Source organism: Chiloscyllium punctatum, chromosome 45 (genome assembly GCF_047496795.1).
Source record: "Chiloscyllium punctatum isolate Juve2018m chromosome 45, sChiPun1.3, whole genome shotgun sequence".
Classification (NCBI taxonomy): Eukaryota; Metazoa; Chordata; class Chondrichthyes; order Orectolobiformes; family Hemiscylliidae; genus Chiloscyllium; species Chiloscyllium punctatum.
The window spans coordinates 54,611,798-54,626,390 of NC_092783.1; the positions used below are offsets into that span (position 1 = coordinate 54,611,798).

Below are 14,593 nucleotides of genomic sequence, written 5' to 3' on the forward strand. Positions count from 1 at the left end.
GCCAAGGCCCACAGTCTCTAAAATCTAGAGGAACAACGACAGCAAATACAAAGCAGCATAACCATAATCACCACCATGTCAGAATCCATCCTGCAGTGCAAAATGTCCCCTGTACGACACTGAACTTTCACCTTGGATAACCAGCTGAGCCACACCTCATACCTAAAATAGTGCACACTGCATTTGTCAAGTGTGTTATTTGCAACTATATCATCTTACCCCTCCCACTTCAAATTACTTTTAAGTAGAATATTTTTCTGTATTATTAACAAAATTACAAGCCCGACAGCTTCAATATGGACCTCCCCTTCGATCAGAAGACTAGGTTTTAGTCACACGATTCTTCAGCTTCCATTGATATTTTTGGCCATTCTGCTCCACCCCGGCTTTGCTCAAACAGCTTTTATTACAAGGCTTCTTATTTTAAAATAAAATTCACTGGGGAGATTTCTGAAGTTATACACACAACAATTCTTCTGATTCAGTGCATAACAATTTCAATCGTGGGGAGGAGGTATCCTGTCTGGGGTGTAGGTGCGAGCTGAATACAGCTATGAATTTTTCTTCAGTCCTTTTTGGCATATCAAGGATCAGCTGCCTTTGCGAATAGTAAAGCCAAAGTCACCACAGTCCCAGAGGACCACTCTCTGGAGACGGACAGACACAGAGACAGAGAGAGCGCGTGCGGGCAAGACAGTGTGTGTGAGAGAGAGAGAACACGAGAGAGTGCGCGCATGCGAGAGAAAGAGACAGTGTGCACACGCAAGAGAGAGCGTGTGCACGAGAGAGAGAGAGAGAGAGAGAGAGAGAGAGAGAGAGAGAGAGAGAGAGAGAGAGAGAGAGAGAGAGAGAGAGAGAGAGAGAGAGAAAGAAAAAGAGACCGCGTGCACGAGAGAGAGAGCACAAGAGCGAGAGAGAGCCCATGGTGGTTGAACCCAAGGGTCACCACACCTCAGGTGAGGGGAGAGGTTAAGAAGGAAAATACTTCAAGGTAACCCAAGCTGGCGTGGGAATGGAACCCATGCTGTTGGGTCACTCTGCATTGCAAACCAGCCATCCAGCCAATACTACAACCCACGTCATTCAGTGTTCATCATATTAAAAAAAAACTTAATAATGCATTCAAAACAAATAGGATATCTTCAGAAAAGTCAGAATTATAGAAATTCCCCAGTCATTGCCAAAGGGTCAAAACCCTGGGAATCCCACACTCACAGATGTCTCTACACCAAATGGACTGCAATGGTTTGCAGCTCACCACTACCTCCTCCAGGGTAATCACAGATAGGCAATAAATGGGATCAGCCAGCGATGCCCACATCCCATGATGGAATAAATAAAACTTGCTGGAAATACACAGCAGATCAGGGAGCACCTGCAGAGAGAGAAACTTTCTATCAGAACTGATCTCTGAATGTTCATATATTTCCAACACCACATGACCACCAATATAATAAAGGTGAATGGACTCATCTCTATTTTTGTGCAGTCATCCCCATACTGATATCCTCACCCTATGACTTGAGCTGAGATTGGAAACGGAAAGGATTAGGTGCTTCTCTGTTGTCTCCCAGAGTCTAATCCTTTGTCCACAGCAAACACATGGAGAATGGGCTCTTGGTGATTTACTGGGGGGAAAAGGTGGAGACTGTTTGCTCATCTCGGGGACTTGGTGGGTCATGTGGAGGCTAGTAGCTCACAGTTGAGGCAACTCCCTCAGAGAACTGCCTCAAGGGCAATTAGGGATGGGTAATAAACACTGGCCTTGTCTCTAATGCACACAATGACTCACAAACATCCACTGCACTGTATCTGCAAACTATACAGATTCAGTAGTTGACAAAATTAATATAATGCACTTTAATACAGTAACTACAATGCCGGACTATTTGTTCTTTTACTTTTCTAATTTGTTTTTGTTTCCTAAGAATTTGATCTTAAGTATCTATACTAACGTACCTTTGTACCTAAGGTAGCATGTAATGTGGTGACTGTAAACTTTTCAGTCATTTAAGTACACGTGACAATAAAGGTAATTCAATTCAATTAACCTTTACGCAAAGTAACAGCTGTACTTTGCACTGTTTCCCAAAATACATAACCCTATACTTTACATGCATATTCTATATGATATTCTCTAGAGGACACGTGCTGCTTTACAGAATGCGGTAGCAACCAAAATGCAGTAATTTCACAGAGTCACACAGATTCACAAACAACACAGAGAAGTTCATTCACACTATTACATCCATGCTGGCTCCCTGGAGCTATCCGGTCTGACACTCAATACTCATAGCTGCAAGCGTATTTCCTTCATGTGCCTACTTCCCTACAAGATCAATTATTGTCTCCCTTTCCACCAGTTTCATGGGCAACAACTTCCAGATCATTACTACAGGCTACATTAAAAAAAATTCCTTTCTACATTCCCATCCACCTCTTGAGCAAACTCTTGAATTTGTGTTTCCTAGTCCTCGCACCAACAGCTAGTGGTTAGAGTTTTGTTTTTCCTTGTCTACCTTATCCAAGCCAGTTATAATCTTGCACACCTCCATCAACTCTCCAGTCAGTGTTTCGTTTTCTTTGTTCAGGGGATGTGGGTGTCCACAGTTAGGGCAGCATTACTTGCCATCTTCTTTGTTTCAAAAGAACCACCCCAAACTTTCCAGCCAAACGCTAAAACTAGAAGCTTCCATCCTATGAAAAATCTGGTAAATCTCCTCTGTATCTTCTCGACATCCAATAGTGCCTTCCGAAAGTGTGATTACCAAAACTGTATGCAATACTTTAGGTGAAGCTTAACTACAGCCGTAGAACACTTCAGCCTGATCTTCCTGTTCTTATACTCTATGCCACTACTTATGAAGCCCAAGCCCCCAAATAATTTGCTAACTACTCTCTTGTTATGTGCTGGCAACTTCAACGGACAAGGCATTTGCACTCTAGGTCCCTCTGCTCCTCTAAACACTCTGTGATACTATGCCATTAAGTCTATATTGACTCTGCCTATCCCAGCCACCAAAATGCATTGCTTCAGACTTCTCTATTATATCTCATCTGCCACCTGTCTAACTCCTTGTCCATGGTAAACATAAATACAAATAACTAATTAGAAGATCTAATTCCTGAAGAAGGGCTCATGCCCAAAACGTTGATTCTCCTGTTCCTTGGATGCTGCCTGAACCTGCTGCGCTTTTCCAGCAACACATTTTCAGCTCTGATCTCTAGCATCTGCAGTCCTCGCTTTCTCCTAATTAGAAAATCTAGCCTTGCACCTATAAACATAAACTTGTTGCTAAAACCTAGTCCACCTCTTATTACCCCCCAAAAAAAACAACAAAATATAGATTATCCAGACATTTATTTTTGGGCAAAGTTCAGAAACCCCAATTTACAATATCACAAATTCAATTTTCCTGTACGTTTAGCTTAAAACATCAGCTGCATATTTTTAAAACAGTTAGCAAATTTGAAAGCTCAAGATTTCTACCCAACGTGAAGACATATTGATAACCAGAAATAGCAGTAATTAATTGGAATCCAGAGCTTCAAAACAATAACCTTGTGCAAGGAAACACGAACAAAATCTCCTCTGTACTTCCCCAGGGACTCAGTGTTTGGCCCATACCAATTTGGGGGGGGTAACCCCGGGTACCATTGTTTCCTCTGGGTATTAGATGAGCAGTTTGTGGCACTGGAATTAGCTTCAAATTTGAAAGAAAGACAGTAGAAGAATATAGACTTACTTACTCTCACAGATGTGAGATGAGGATCCCCCGGGTGCTCGGAAGGAGGGGAGGGGAGTAGGGTGGGCGCAGGTTTTGTGCTTCCTGTTGTGGCAGGGCAAGGTACCAGGAGTGGGGTGTGGGCTGGTAGAGGGCTGTGGGCGGGTGTGGGCTGGTGGGAAGGTGGGGGGGGGGGGGGGGGGGGGAGGTGGACCTGACAAGGGAGTTGCAGATGGGATGGTCTTTTACGCTGATAGAGGTGGGAGCCACATTCATTACCAAACGGATGTGGATGTTTTGGACAGGTTGCAGTGGAGGTTCACCAGGATGTTGCCTGGTATGGAGGGCGCTAGCTGTGAAGAGAGCTTGAGTAGATTAGGCTTATTTTTATTAGAAAGTTGGAGGTTAAGGGGGCGGGGGGGGACCTGAATGAGGTCTACAAAATCTTCAGAGGTATAGACAGGGTGGATAGCAAGAAATCTTACCCCAGAGTGGGGGGCTGAATTACTAGGGGTCATGAGTTCAAGGTGAGAGGGGAAAAGGAGTGTGATGGGTGCCTGGAACGTGTTGCCAGTGGAGGTGGTAGAAGTGGACACGATAGCATCATTTAAGGTCTACCTCGACAGATATATGAATGGGCAGGTAGAAGAGGGATACAAATCCTTAGAAAATAAGTGACAGGTTTAGATAGAGGACCTGGATCAGTGCAGGCTTGGAGGGCTGAAGGGGCCTGTTCCTGCGCTGTAATTTTCTTTATAATGGCCAGACCCACAGCCAATTACAGAATCGTTGTCAGCCCCACAGCCAGTCACAGGATCACTATCTATCCCACAGCCAATCCTAGCAACTGGAGCAGCCCCACGTTCACTCAGAGCCTGCACATTCACAGTTTTACTGTCAACCTCACACCTGTTAACAGCAAGATTCTAATAAACAAATATTAAATTAATAGTACCAACTTTCCACTTCAGTTTAGTGTTGAGATATGTAGAAACAGTAGCAGCCGGAGCCAGCTCAGTGGTGAAGCTTAGTTATTATATCACGGCTGGTGTCAAATTACTTTCATGTTATGATGATCTCTGGTAGGACACTGAATGTGTGGCAAACAGATAGGCAGAGATAACATAATGCTGGCAGCGTGTGAGGGAACGACTATCTGCAAGGCAGATCACTCAAGGAAATACAAACACGCCAGTAGGATGTGATACATCATGTGACAACACTCAAAAGGATCAGGATTCAAACTCTATTCCATATTTAAGTCGGCAATTATTGAATGGCAAGCTGGGAACCTTTCAATGATTTGGCGATTGTCTTATTTGTTCAAAGTAAAATCTATTCACAACAGCTTCACAAACCCTTGATGAAGTTATGTCAGCTAGACAGAAAATGCACACAAAAATCAGTGAATGTATTTGTAAATAAAGGTGACCCAATTAAAGGAGAAATGACCCAGTTACCACACAAAACAACCCAGGATTGTTTAAATGAACGCCAAACGATACTTGCTAATGATAATTACTGGCCAGAGCATGGGCACTGCCCCAAGTATCTATGGGAACTGGCTGAGCATCCAGTCCCAGGTTAGTAATCCACTCCAATTCCTGTAAATTGACACAGTTGGCGTTTTATTTAAAAAGAGTAGAATGAAAACGTGTGCCAGGGTGCGGCAGGAAGGGGATGAAACAGTTCCATCTCCAGGTCCTCACCTTCCTTTTCATTGTAGATGATATTCTTGCAAAGCAGATCATTATGGCAGAGCACCGTGGGGGAGTTCAGCTCTGACAGGTACTCCTTCATCCACACCATTTCCTTCTCCAATGTCTCTAAAGGTGGCACCTTCTTCTGAATCCTAAACCAAAATGAAAATCGTTTAGAAGTGCACCCTGTAAAACCTGGGACAACTTTGTCAAGATCTTGCTGGATTTCATTCCTCTGTTGCCCCTACCCTTTCCATACAGGGTACCTCCCTTATTATGGACACCCAGGAAATGGCCACTACTTCTTTGTGACTTGCACGAGCCCATTATGCTGCAAAAATAGTTGAAAATAAAGGCTTTACATTTCAGTTTATTTTTAATTGACATAACGCAGTGCTTTATTCATGATAAAACTGCTCCCATATTCCTGTCAATAAGTAGCTGACAATTAGCATTTGTGAATTCTCATGCAAGTGTCTTTGCTGTTGGCTTTAAACAAAGAAAACATTGAAATTAGAAGCAGGAGTAGGCCACTCGCCCCTGCTCAACCATTCAATCTGATCGTGGCTAATCATCCAACTAAGTATTCTGTTCCTGTTATTGTCCATAACCTTTGATCCCTTTATCCTAAGAACTATATCTAACTCTATCTAAATGGCTGGATAATGTGGGTGTACAGATAGAAGATTTCACTTTGAAAACTGTGGAGCACCAACAATAAGCATGGGCTGCAGTTACTTGTAGAAGTTTATAAAATCATAAGGGGTATAGATAATAGGGTCTTCTCCATAGGGTGAGGGAATATCAAAACTAGGGACATATTTTTAAGGTGAGAGGAGGAAGTTTTAAAAAGGACATGAGGGGCAACTTTGTTTTTTTTTACACAGAGGGTGCTTAGTGTGTGGAATGAACTGCCAGAGGAAGTGGTAGATGCAGGTACACAGTCAGAACATTTACAAGTATGTAAACAGCAAAGGTTTTGAGGATGTGGGCCGAATGCAGGCAGGTGGGACCAGTTTAGTTTGGAAACATGGTTGGCGTGGACTGGTTGAGTTGAAGGGCCTGTTTAAGTGCTGTATGACTCTATAAGCAGTTATAGCTAATTCCTTCATGAAAACATTCAATTGTTTTGGCCTCAACAACTTCCTTAGGCAGAGAATTCCACAGGCTCACCATTCTCTGAATGAAGACATTTCTCCTCATCCCACTCCTGAATAGCCTACCCTGTATCCTCAGACTGTGATTCCTTGTTTTGCACTCTCCTGTCATTTGGAACATCCCTACTCCATTTAAGAATCCGGCCTGGTGAATTAGTGGGCACTTGCAGTATAATGATATGGAAGATCCCAGGTTTAAAGAAATAAAAACACAGAGGCTGAGCAACTCCTCATCTGACCTCAGTGTCCTTGGGTCAAACTATGGATTTCCTCCAGGTGCTCTGGTTTCCTTCCACAACCCAAAGATGTGCAGGTTAGGGTGAATTGGCTATGTTAATTTCTCATAGTGTTCAGGGATGTGTAGATCAATTGGAAGAGCCATGGGAAATACAGTGTAACTGGGTTAGGGGAGGCGGGGTAGGGTCTGGGTGAGATGCTCTTCAGAGGGTCGGTGTGGACTCAATGGGCTGAATGGCCTGATTCCACATCGTAGGGATTCTACGATTGAGGGAAGAATCTGGGGTTGGGGGCCCCCTATTTTTCATGGCTGCCCCTTGATCTCGTCAGATAGCACCCAGCTGGATATACATGAATGATACGAATTTAGGAGTTGAGGGAGCAACATTGATCAAATTTGCAACACGCACAAAAGGTGCATGAGGTGAAAGACTGGTAGCATTCCACAGACAGGTGGGACAGACCACTCACTGGTCACAAAATCTGAACATAAGAGCAATGGAAGGTAATAATGAATTTAACCCTCAATTTGGTCACAGAATATTGCTCCCAATCTGGGTACTTAGGTTTAGGAAGCATACCACTACATAAAGGAAGCTGCAGGATAGATTCATTTGCATGTAATGTGGCAAGAGGGCTTACATATATGACAAAACAACACCTAAATTTCTATTGATTTTCAGGCTATGGATGCCATTGGCAAGGCTGATATTTAGCAGCAATCCCTTATTGCTGTCAGATAGGTCATGTCATGCCTTTTTAGCTCATCATGTGAAGTATACACACAGTGACAGCAGGTAGGGAATTCCAGGATTTTGACCCAGTGACAATGAAGGAATCCTCAAAAGAGGATAGAGTGCTGCTTGGAGGGGCTGATGTTGCCATGCTTAGGTGACTTAGGTTGTCCTAGGTATTGGAGGCTGCATGTTAGAGAGAATGAGTCACAGAAATCTTGAGGCATTAGTACAGTGAGTTCTTCTTTAACACGAAGGTTGCAATGTTGTACAATGCCACATTATAGAAAAATCACGCTTTAGAAACAGTGCTTAAAGTGTTAGCAATGTAATCACATGGTTTAAAAATTCGCACTTTAGAAACAACGTCCCAATTCGTCAATCGTGTTACAGCGAATTCGCGTTAATGAAATGTATGTTACAGCAGAACGACTTGTACTTTGTTCTATTTGAAAGGGGAATATGTGATGAAGTCTTGGAAGAGCATGAGGTGATCTGATGAAGCAAACAGCAATTGTGGGAGGGGTCAGTTGACTCAGTTGCTGGTGTGCGATACAGAGAGATGCCAGAGTTTCCTCAGTTCCCAGACTAGCTGAGGTCACCACGAAAATTGGTCCTTGCCCAAAGCATGGTGACCTACAGGCTAAACTCGCCACCAGGCTCACTTTCTCTCTCTCTCTCTCACACACACACACACACACACACACACACGGGGGAGGGAGGAGCCTGTAGTCCTCTGGGACTAGGACGACTTCCACAATAACAAATGGCACAATTTTATAACAACCCCCAAAACAAATTAAAGGGAGGTTAACAGTTTACACCCAATAAAAATGTGCTTCAAACAAAACTCTCGTTAGCAGCTGACATAAACAACTGTTGAAAAAAAATGTCCATCAATTCTATGGATTCAAAGAGGAACATTAAGCAAATTGAGGATTGAGCAAGTGAGTGGGGTTAGATCAGGAATCTTGTGCAAGGAAAAGCCCTTCACAGACTTTATGGGCTGACTATTCTGGTTTTCTCCGATTGGAGACCTGTGATTGGAGACCAGTGTTTACTCCTGAACGGAAGTTCCTGACTGCATCATTTAATGAAGATCCCTCAGGATAAACAGCAGTTTATCAAGATCCCAGACAGCTTTCAGCATCGGTTGAAACATAGTCCAGTAACCACACCTTCTTCAACGAAAGAGGAGAGCGACGCAGATCAGTGTCATGATTAAACACAAACCATGTAGAAAAGTGAATGCATAATGCTGTCCAGATAGTGTATAATTTATCACAAATGCTACTACACAGTGCACAATCATAGCACACAGTACACATTAAACAAAGTGTCTGTCATTCTATAGAGATGATCTCTTCAGTCAATGCAGTCTTATTTCTGAACAGATTTAAAACCATAATTCTCTAATCAAGGTTATGGCCATTGGAATCAAAAACAAACCTAACCCATGAACTGCTTTTCTCAGCTGCTGGAAATGTTCACCTTGGTTTGTGGCTAAAGCAGCTTGGCTTTATGCAAGGAATGATGTGGCGATAATACTGCTCCATTCGTGCAACATTACTAAATCAGGAAAAGATTGCACAAACCTATAGACTGTTGCAAACTTTAAAGCAGGAGATGGAGTGAAGCTAGTACTCAAAGTGCACACCTACAGAAGCCTATTAACTGAAAGTATTTGTGAACCCTTATGAATCAACAGCTTTCTCATTATTAAGTATCCAAAACCTTCAATGTTGGTAAATGGACACAAAAGAAGTTTTGAAAACATAAAAAGATTTTAATTAATGTGAGTAATGCATTAAAGCAGATTTTATAACCACCCACTCAAGATTCCCATATTTTTCTTAAGAAGTCATTTTCCTGAACTCCCATTGTTCACATTAATTACATTCCACGACTGACTGCGAAGTCACTGTTGGTTCAGTGGCAACAGGTTCTCGTGATTAACTATACAGAGACATAGAATGTTTATTCAACAGACTAAAGAATTTGCACCATGTGACTATAAGAAGCTATTAAATATTCAGAGGGATAAAGACTACACAGTGAAGTTATCAGTTTCTATAAAACAAAAGTAATTAGATTGGTTTTTGATTCCAAATCTGTTCAGATATAAGACCTCATTGAGTGAAGAGATCATCTCTATAGAATAACAGACACTTTGTTTAATGTGTACTATGATTGCGTACTCTATAGTAGCATTTGTGATAAATTGCACACTATCTGTACAGTGTTGTGCATTCACTTCTCTACATGGTTTGTATTTGTGTTTAATCATGGCACCGACCTGCCTCACTCTCCTCTTTCATTGAAGAAGGTGTGGGTACCGGACTACGTTTCAACCGATGCTGAAAGCTGTCTGGGACCTTGATAAATGGTTGCTTATCCTGAGGGATCTTCATTAAATGATGTAGTCAGGAACCTCAATTAAGGAGCAAACACTGGTCTCCAATCATTAGTCTTCCAAATAAAACTGCACAACGTTCTAAACAGCCTTTTCAGGGCATTGAGCAGATATTAATACACAAATTGCAAGAAAATAGTGAAGACATTGTTTCGTTTCCAATTTAGCAAAAACGTTTTTGAGTATCTGAAAAAACATTGTTCCTAAATGTGTAACATAACATACATCTGGAATAATTTTCAGATCAGTAGTTACAGAATGAATTCCCAATCAGCCTAACAGAATGACTACATCTCTTATTGTCTCATTAGTTTGGCTGACTTCAATGAACCATCATGGTTAAGCACATACCGAGTATTTTTAGCTTCTGGTGTGAACTCTGATGAGATGAGAGCCATGTACTTGCGCATTTTCACCCAGAGGTTGGGTTTCGGAATGCAACCATTGTGGGCGTGAATGCAATGAATCCTTGCTAGCTCTGTCGCTATGAGCCTATAAAGAGACAGAAGGCACATGTCATTGAAACATATCAGTCCCAAAGAGCATTCAGACGTACTTTCCTATTTATGTTGCGAATCTAGGATGGATTGATCCAAGGAATCTTGACTTGTGAATTTCCCACTGAAGTGCTGCTGTAGAAAAGGACTTGCATTAATATAGCACTTTTCACAGCAATGCCATGTTGGGGAAAAGTTCAGATGAAACGTTATTCGCCTGAGAAATTAACCCTTTCGCTCCACAGTTGCTACTTGGCCTGCTGAATATTCATGTCAGTTGAGTTTTTATTTCAGATTTCCAGCACCTGTAGTATTCTGATTTATCTATAAATGTGAAGAAGTATCCTCAGTGTTGAGGCATGGGAGCCAATTTGCACACAGCAAGACTACACAAAAAGCAGTTACCTAACCATCAGAGAAGCTGAATAACAGGATTACGCTCCAAGCACAGCAGAAAGGAAATTACAGAGATGCAAGACGTAAAGTGAACACTAGCAGGAAAACAGAGTCAGAGGTAGATTTTAAGAAAGAAAGATTGATAGGAGAGAAAAGAGTAATAGAAAAGAAGAGAACTTTGGAGTATGGCACTCAACTGAGTTTTGGCATGGCCACTGTGGATGAAAAGTCACATAAGTGGTTATGGAAAGACAGAAACCATTGAAAGCCTCAAATGAATGCATCGTGGATCCGGTTTTGGTTTCAATCCCTTGGGCAAATCCCTGAAAGTCACTCCATCCTTGACGAGCAGTACAGCGGAGTAGACCCAGACCATCCACTCTACTTCGGTTCTAAATCTTGATTATTCATTCATGGAATATAGGCCAGCCTTTATTGCTCATTCCTACTTCATAAGATCGAGGAGCTGAATTAGGCCATTGGGCCCATCGTGCCTGCTCTGTCATTTGATCATGGGTGATATGCTTCTCAACCCCATTTTCCTGCTTCCTCCCCATAACCAATTAAAGATTTGTCTAACTCCTCAAACTGTCTCAGCATCCATTGCACTCTGGAGTAGCAAACGCCACAGATTCGAAACCCTTTGGGTGGCACGGTAACAGTGGTTAGCACTGCTGCCTCTCAGCACCAGAGACCCAGGTTCATTTCCCACCTCAGGCGACTCTCTGTGTGGAGGTTGCACATTCTCCCAGTGTCTGTGTGGGTTTCCTCCGGGTGCTCCAGTTTCCTCCCACAGTCCAAAAATGTGCACGTTAGGTGAATTGGCTATGCTAGATTAGATTAGATTACTTCGTGTGGAAACAGGCCCTTCGGCCCAACAAGTCCACACCGCCCCCGCCGAAGCACCACCCACCCATACATTTACCCCTTACCTAACACTATGGGCAATTTAGCATGGCCAATTCACCTGACCTGCACATCTTTGGACTGTGGGAGGAAACCGGAGCACCCGGAGGAAACCCACGCAGACACGGGGAGAACGTGCAAACTCCACACAGTTAGTCGCCTGAGGTGGGAATTGAACCCGGATCTCTGGCACTGTGAGGCAGCAGTGCTAACCACTGTGCCACCGTGCCGCCCACATGCTAATTTGTGCATAATGTTAGGTGAAGGGATCTGAGTGGGTTGCTTTTGGGAGGGTCTATGTGGACCTATTGGGCCGAAGGGCCTATTTCCACATTGCAAGTAATCTCTCTTCAGCTTTGTCTTAGTCTTAGGATAAGTGGTAGAAAACTATGACTCCTAATTGGCTAGAGCACAGTTAAGAGTCAACCACATTGGTGCGGATCTGGCGTTGGGTAGACTAGATGAAGATAGAGTTCCTTCCAAAAAAAGAAAACAGCAAACCAGACAGGTGTTTATTGACAATCCATGTGGTTGCCATTGGCTAGTTTATTTCAGATATGTTGCTGAATCCAAAGTTCACTACGTGCTATGGTGGAATGTGAATTTATGTCCCCATAAGACTGGCCTGGGATTCTGGTCCAGTGACACTGCCACTACCTCCTGCAAATCTGAGCCCATTACAGCAAGAAATGCTGAATGTAGGATATGATGTAAGCCTGACAAGATTTAAAGAGAAATTCTGTGAAGATACTGACAGATGGTTAGATAGGCAAACTCTGTCCCCTCACCCAAGTGAGGGACTAAGAAACAGCTGAATTAGAACTAAACCGACTATGAAGGAGGGGAAAGGTAACAAAAATTGAGTGCCAAAGAAACCCAAGCCTATTTGGTTAATCACAGCTAATGAAAGAGTTTAAAAAAAAGACTTGTACAGTTTGAAGGAAAAGATAGTCCTTTGAAAATTTGTACAAAAGGGCATAAAAAGAATTAACACAAAATATTAGAAGCACTTTGTGGACTGTTAAAGACAAGAGAATTGGAAGAATAGTTCAGCAGTTTTAAAACAGAGCGAGAAAGAGAACAGTAGGAAGTCAGGAAGATTAAAAAAAAGGGCACGAGAGTCAGAACAGCTGAAAAAGGAAAATAAGAAGCTTCCAAATCCCTATGGGGAAGGTTTGTTACAGTTAAATATATTCACATGGTGGTGTGGACCAGTTTGGGCCAAAGAGTTTGTCTCCGTGCTATAGGACTCTAAACAGTAGCAGAGGTCATCGTGGTGTAATGATAACAGCAGCAGACCTGTAATCCAGAACCCCTGAGGTCACATTTTGGGGAACTTGGGTTCAAATCACACCATGCCAGATGGGGAGGTTTGAATTCAAATAAATGGTCTGGAATTAAAAAGCTAGCCTAATTGCCATTCTAAAAAAAAAGTTTGAGGGAAGGAAATCTGCCACCCTTACCTGGTCTACATGTAATTCCACACCCACAGCAGTGTGGTGACTCCTAACTGCCCTCTGGGTAATTCAGGGTAGGCAATGAATGCAGGCCTGGCTAAGAACACTCACAGCCCTTGAATGAATTAAAAATAAAACTACTGGACATTGAGCGAAGATTAGCTCTGTTTTTAAAAAAAAAACTACAGTGGGTGTAAGGAAAAAAAAGGTTGAACTGATTATGGAACAAGATGATCAGGGAGAGCTTTGCAGTGGAAAAGGTGACAAGGCTAAGCCAGTACTGCCCAACAAAAGGCAGTCTATGCCAGGTATTTACAGGAACTCTTATGTTGGAGCAACAACAACAAAAAAGTTGAACAGGTTTCTAATAAACAAAAATTTGTTCTTAGAAAGATGGGCATTCTTGACAAAGGTTAAGATTTATTACATATTCCCAGTGGATCTCAGGAGGGGTGGCATCAAGTCTTCCTCTTAAAATCAGAAGGTGTTCCTACAGTCCTGTTAAGCAATTTTAGGGTTTAAAAAAAAACACCATGTGAGCATACGCAAACTGCTTGTGGCCCCCTGCTTCTTGCTCTCAGCTTTCGTGATCTCCATTGCCTTTAAAATGTTTTTCCCCTCCACTAAACCAGCTAATTCAAAAACTGGGCAATTTTTCTGGTGGTTGTTAACAAAGATAAAAGTAAAAAAGCACACTCAATTGTGTGTAGGCTTGATATTGGGTGTAGAAAGAAAAGCTAGGGTAAGGGCACATATGGGGCAGTGGTAGTGTCTGGAAGGTGAGAGAGACCTTTAAACAAGAACATGATCTCATTCACCTTTGATGCAAAAACAAACCGGAAAATATGGATGTCTAATAAATAAAAAATATACCACAGGTAACAGGGTGTAAAAGCACATCTGGATATAGATGAAGAAATGTAAGCCACTTGTGTTTTAATACAAATGGTACTCAAACCCTCACCAGGACTGAATAGCCTGAGGTTGTATCCCCTGAAATACCAGAGGCTGAGGGGTGACCTTCTAGGAGGTTTATAAAATCAGGAGGGACATGGATAGGGTGAATACCAAGGTCTTTGCCCCAAGGTAGGGAACGCAAAACCAGAAGGCTGGGTTTTAAGGTGAGCAGGGAAAGATTAAAAAAAGGGACCAGAGAAGCAATTTTTTCCATGCAGAAGGTAGTGAGTGAATGGAATGAGCTGCTAGTGGAGGCTGGTACAATTACACCATTTAAAACACATCTGGATGGGTATATGAACAGTAAAGGTTTAAGAGGGATTTGGGCCAAATGGGACTACATTGAAAATTTTGGATAGGTGGTCAGCTTGGATAAGTTGGACCAAAGGGTCTGTGTCCATGCTGTACAGTTCT

The 14,593-nt window shown here is 42.5% G+C and overlaps 1 protein-coding gene across 1 annotated transcript in view; it reads right to left on the reverse strand.

The window, feature by feature from the left end:
- Nucleotides 1-14,593, reverse strand: part of LOC140467445 (ethanolamine kinase 1-like) — a 50,780-nt gene that overhangs the window by 14,371 nt on the left and 21,816 nt on the right. The window contains exons 3-4 of the mRNA XM_072563806.1: nt 10,318-10,458; nt 5,435-5,577 (exon numbers count right to left, since the gene is read on the reverse strand). Coding sequence (XP_072419907.1) covers nt 5,435-5,577; nt 10,318-10,458 — 284 coding nt within the window. The remainder of the gene's footprint in view (nt 1-5,434; nt 5,578-10,317; nt 10,459-14,593) is intronic.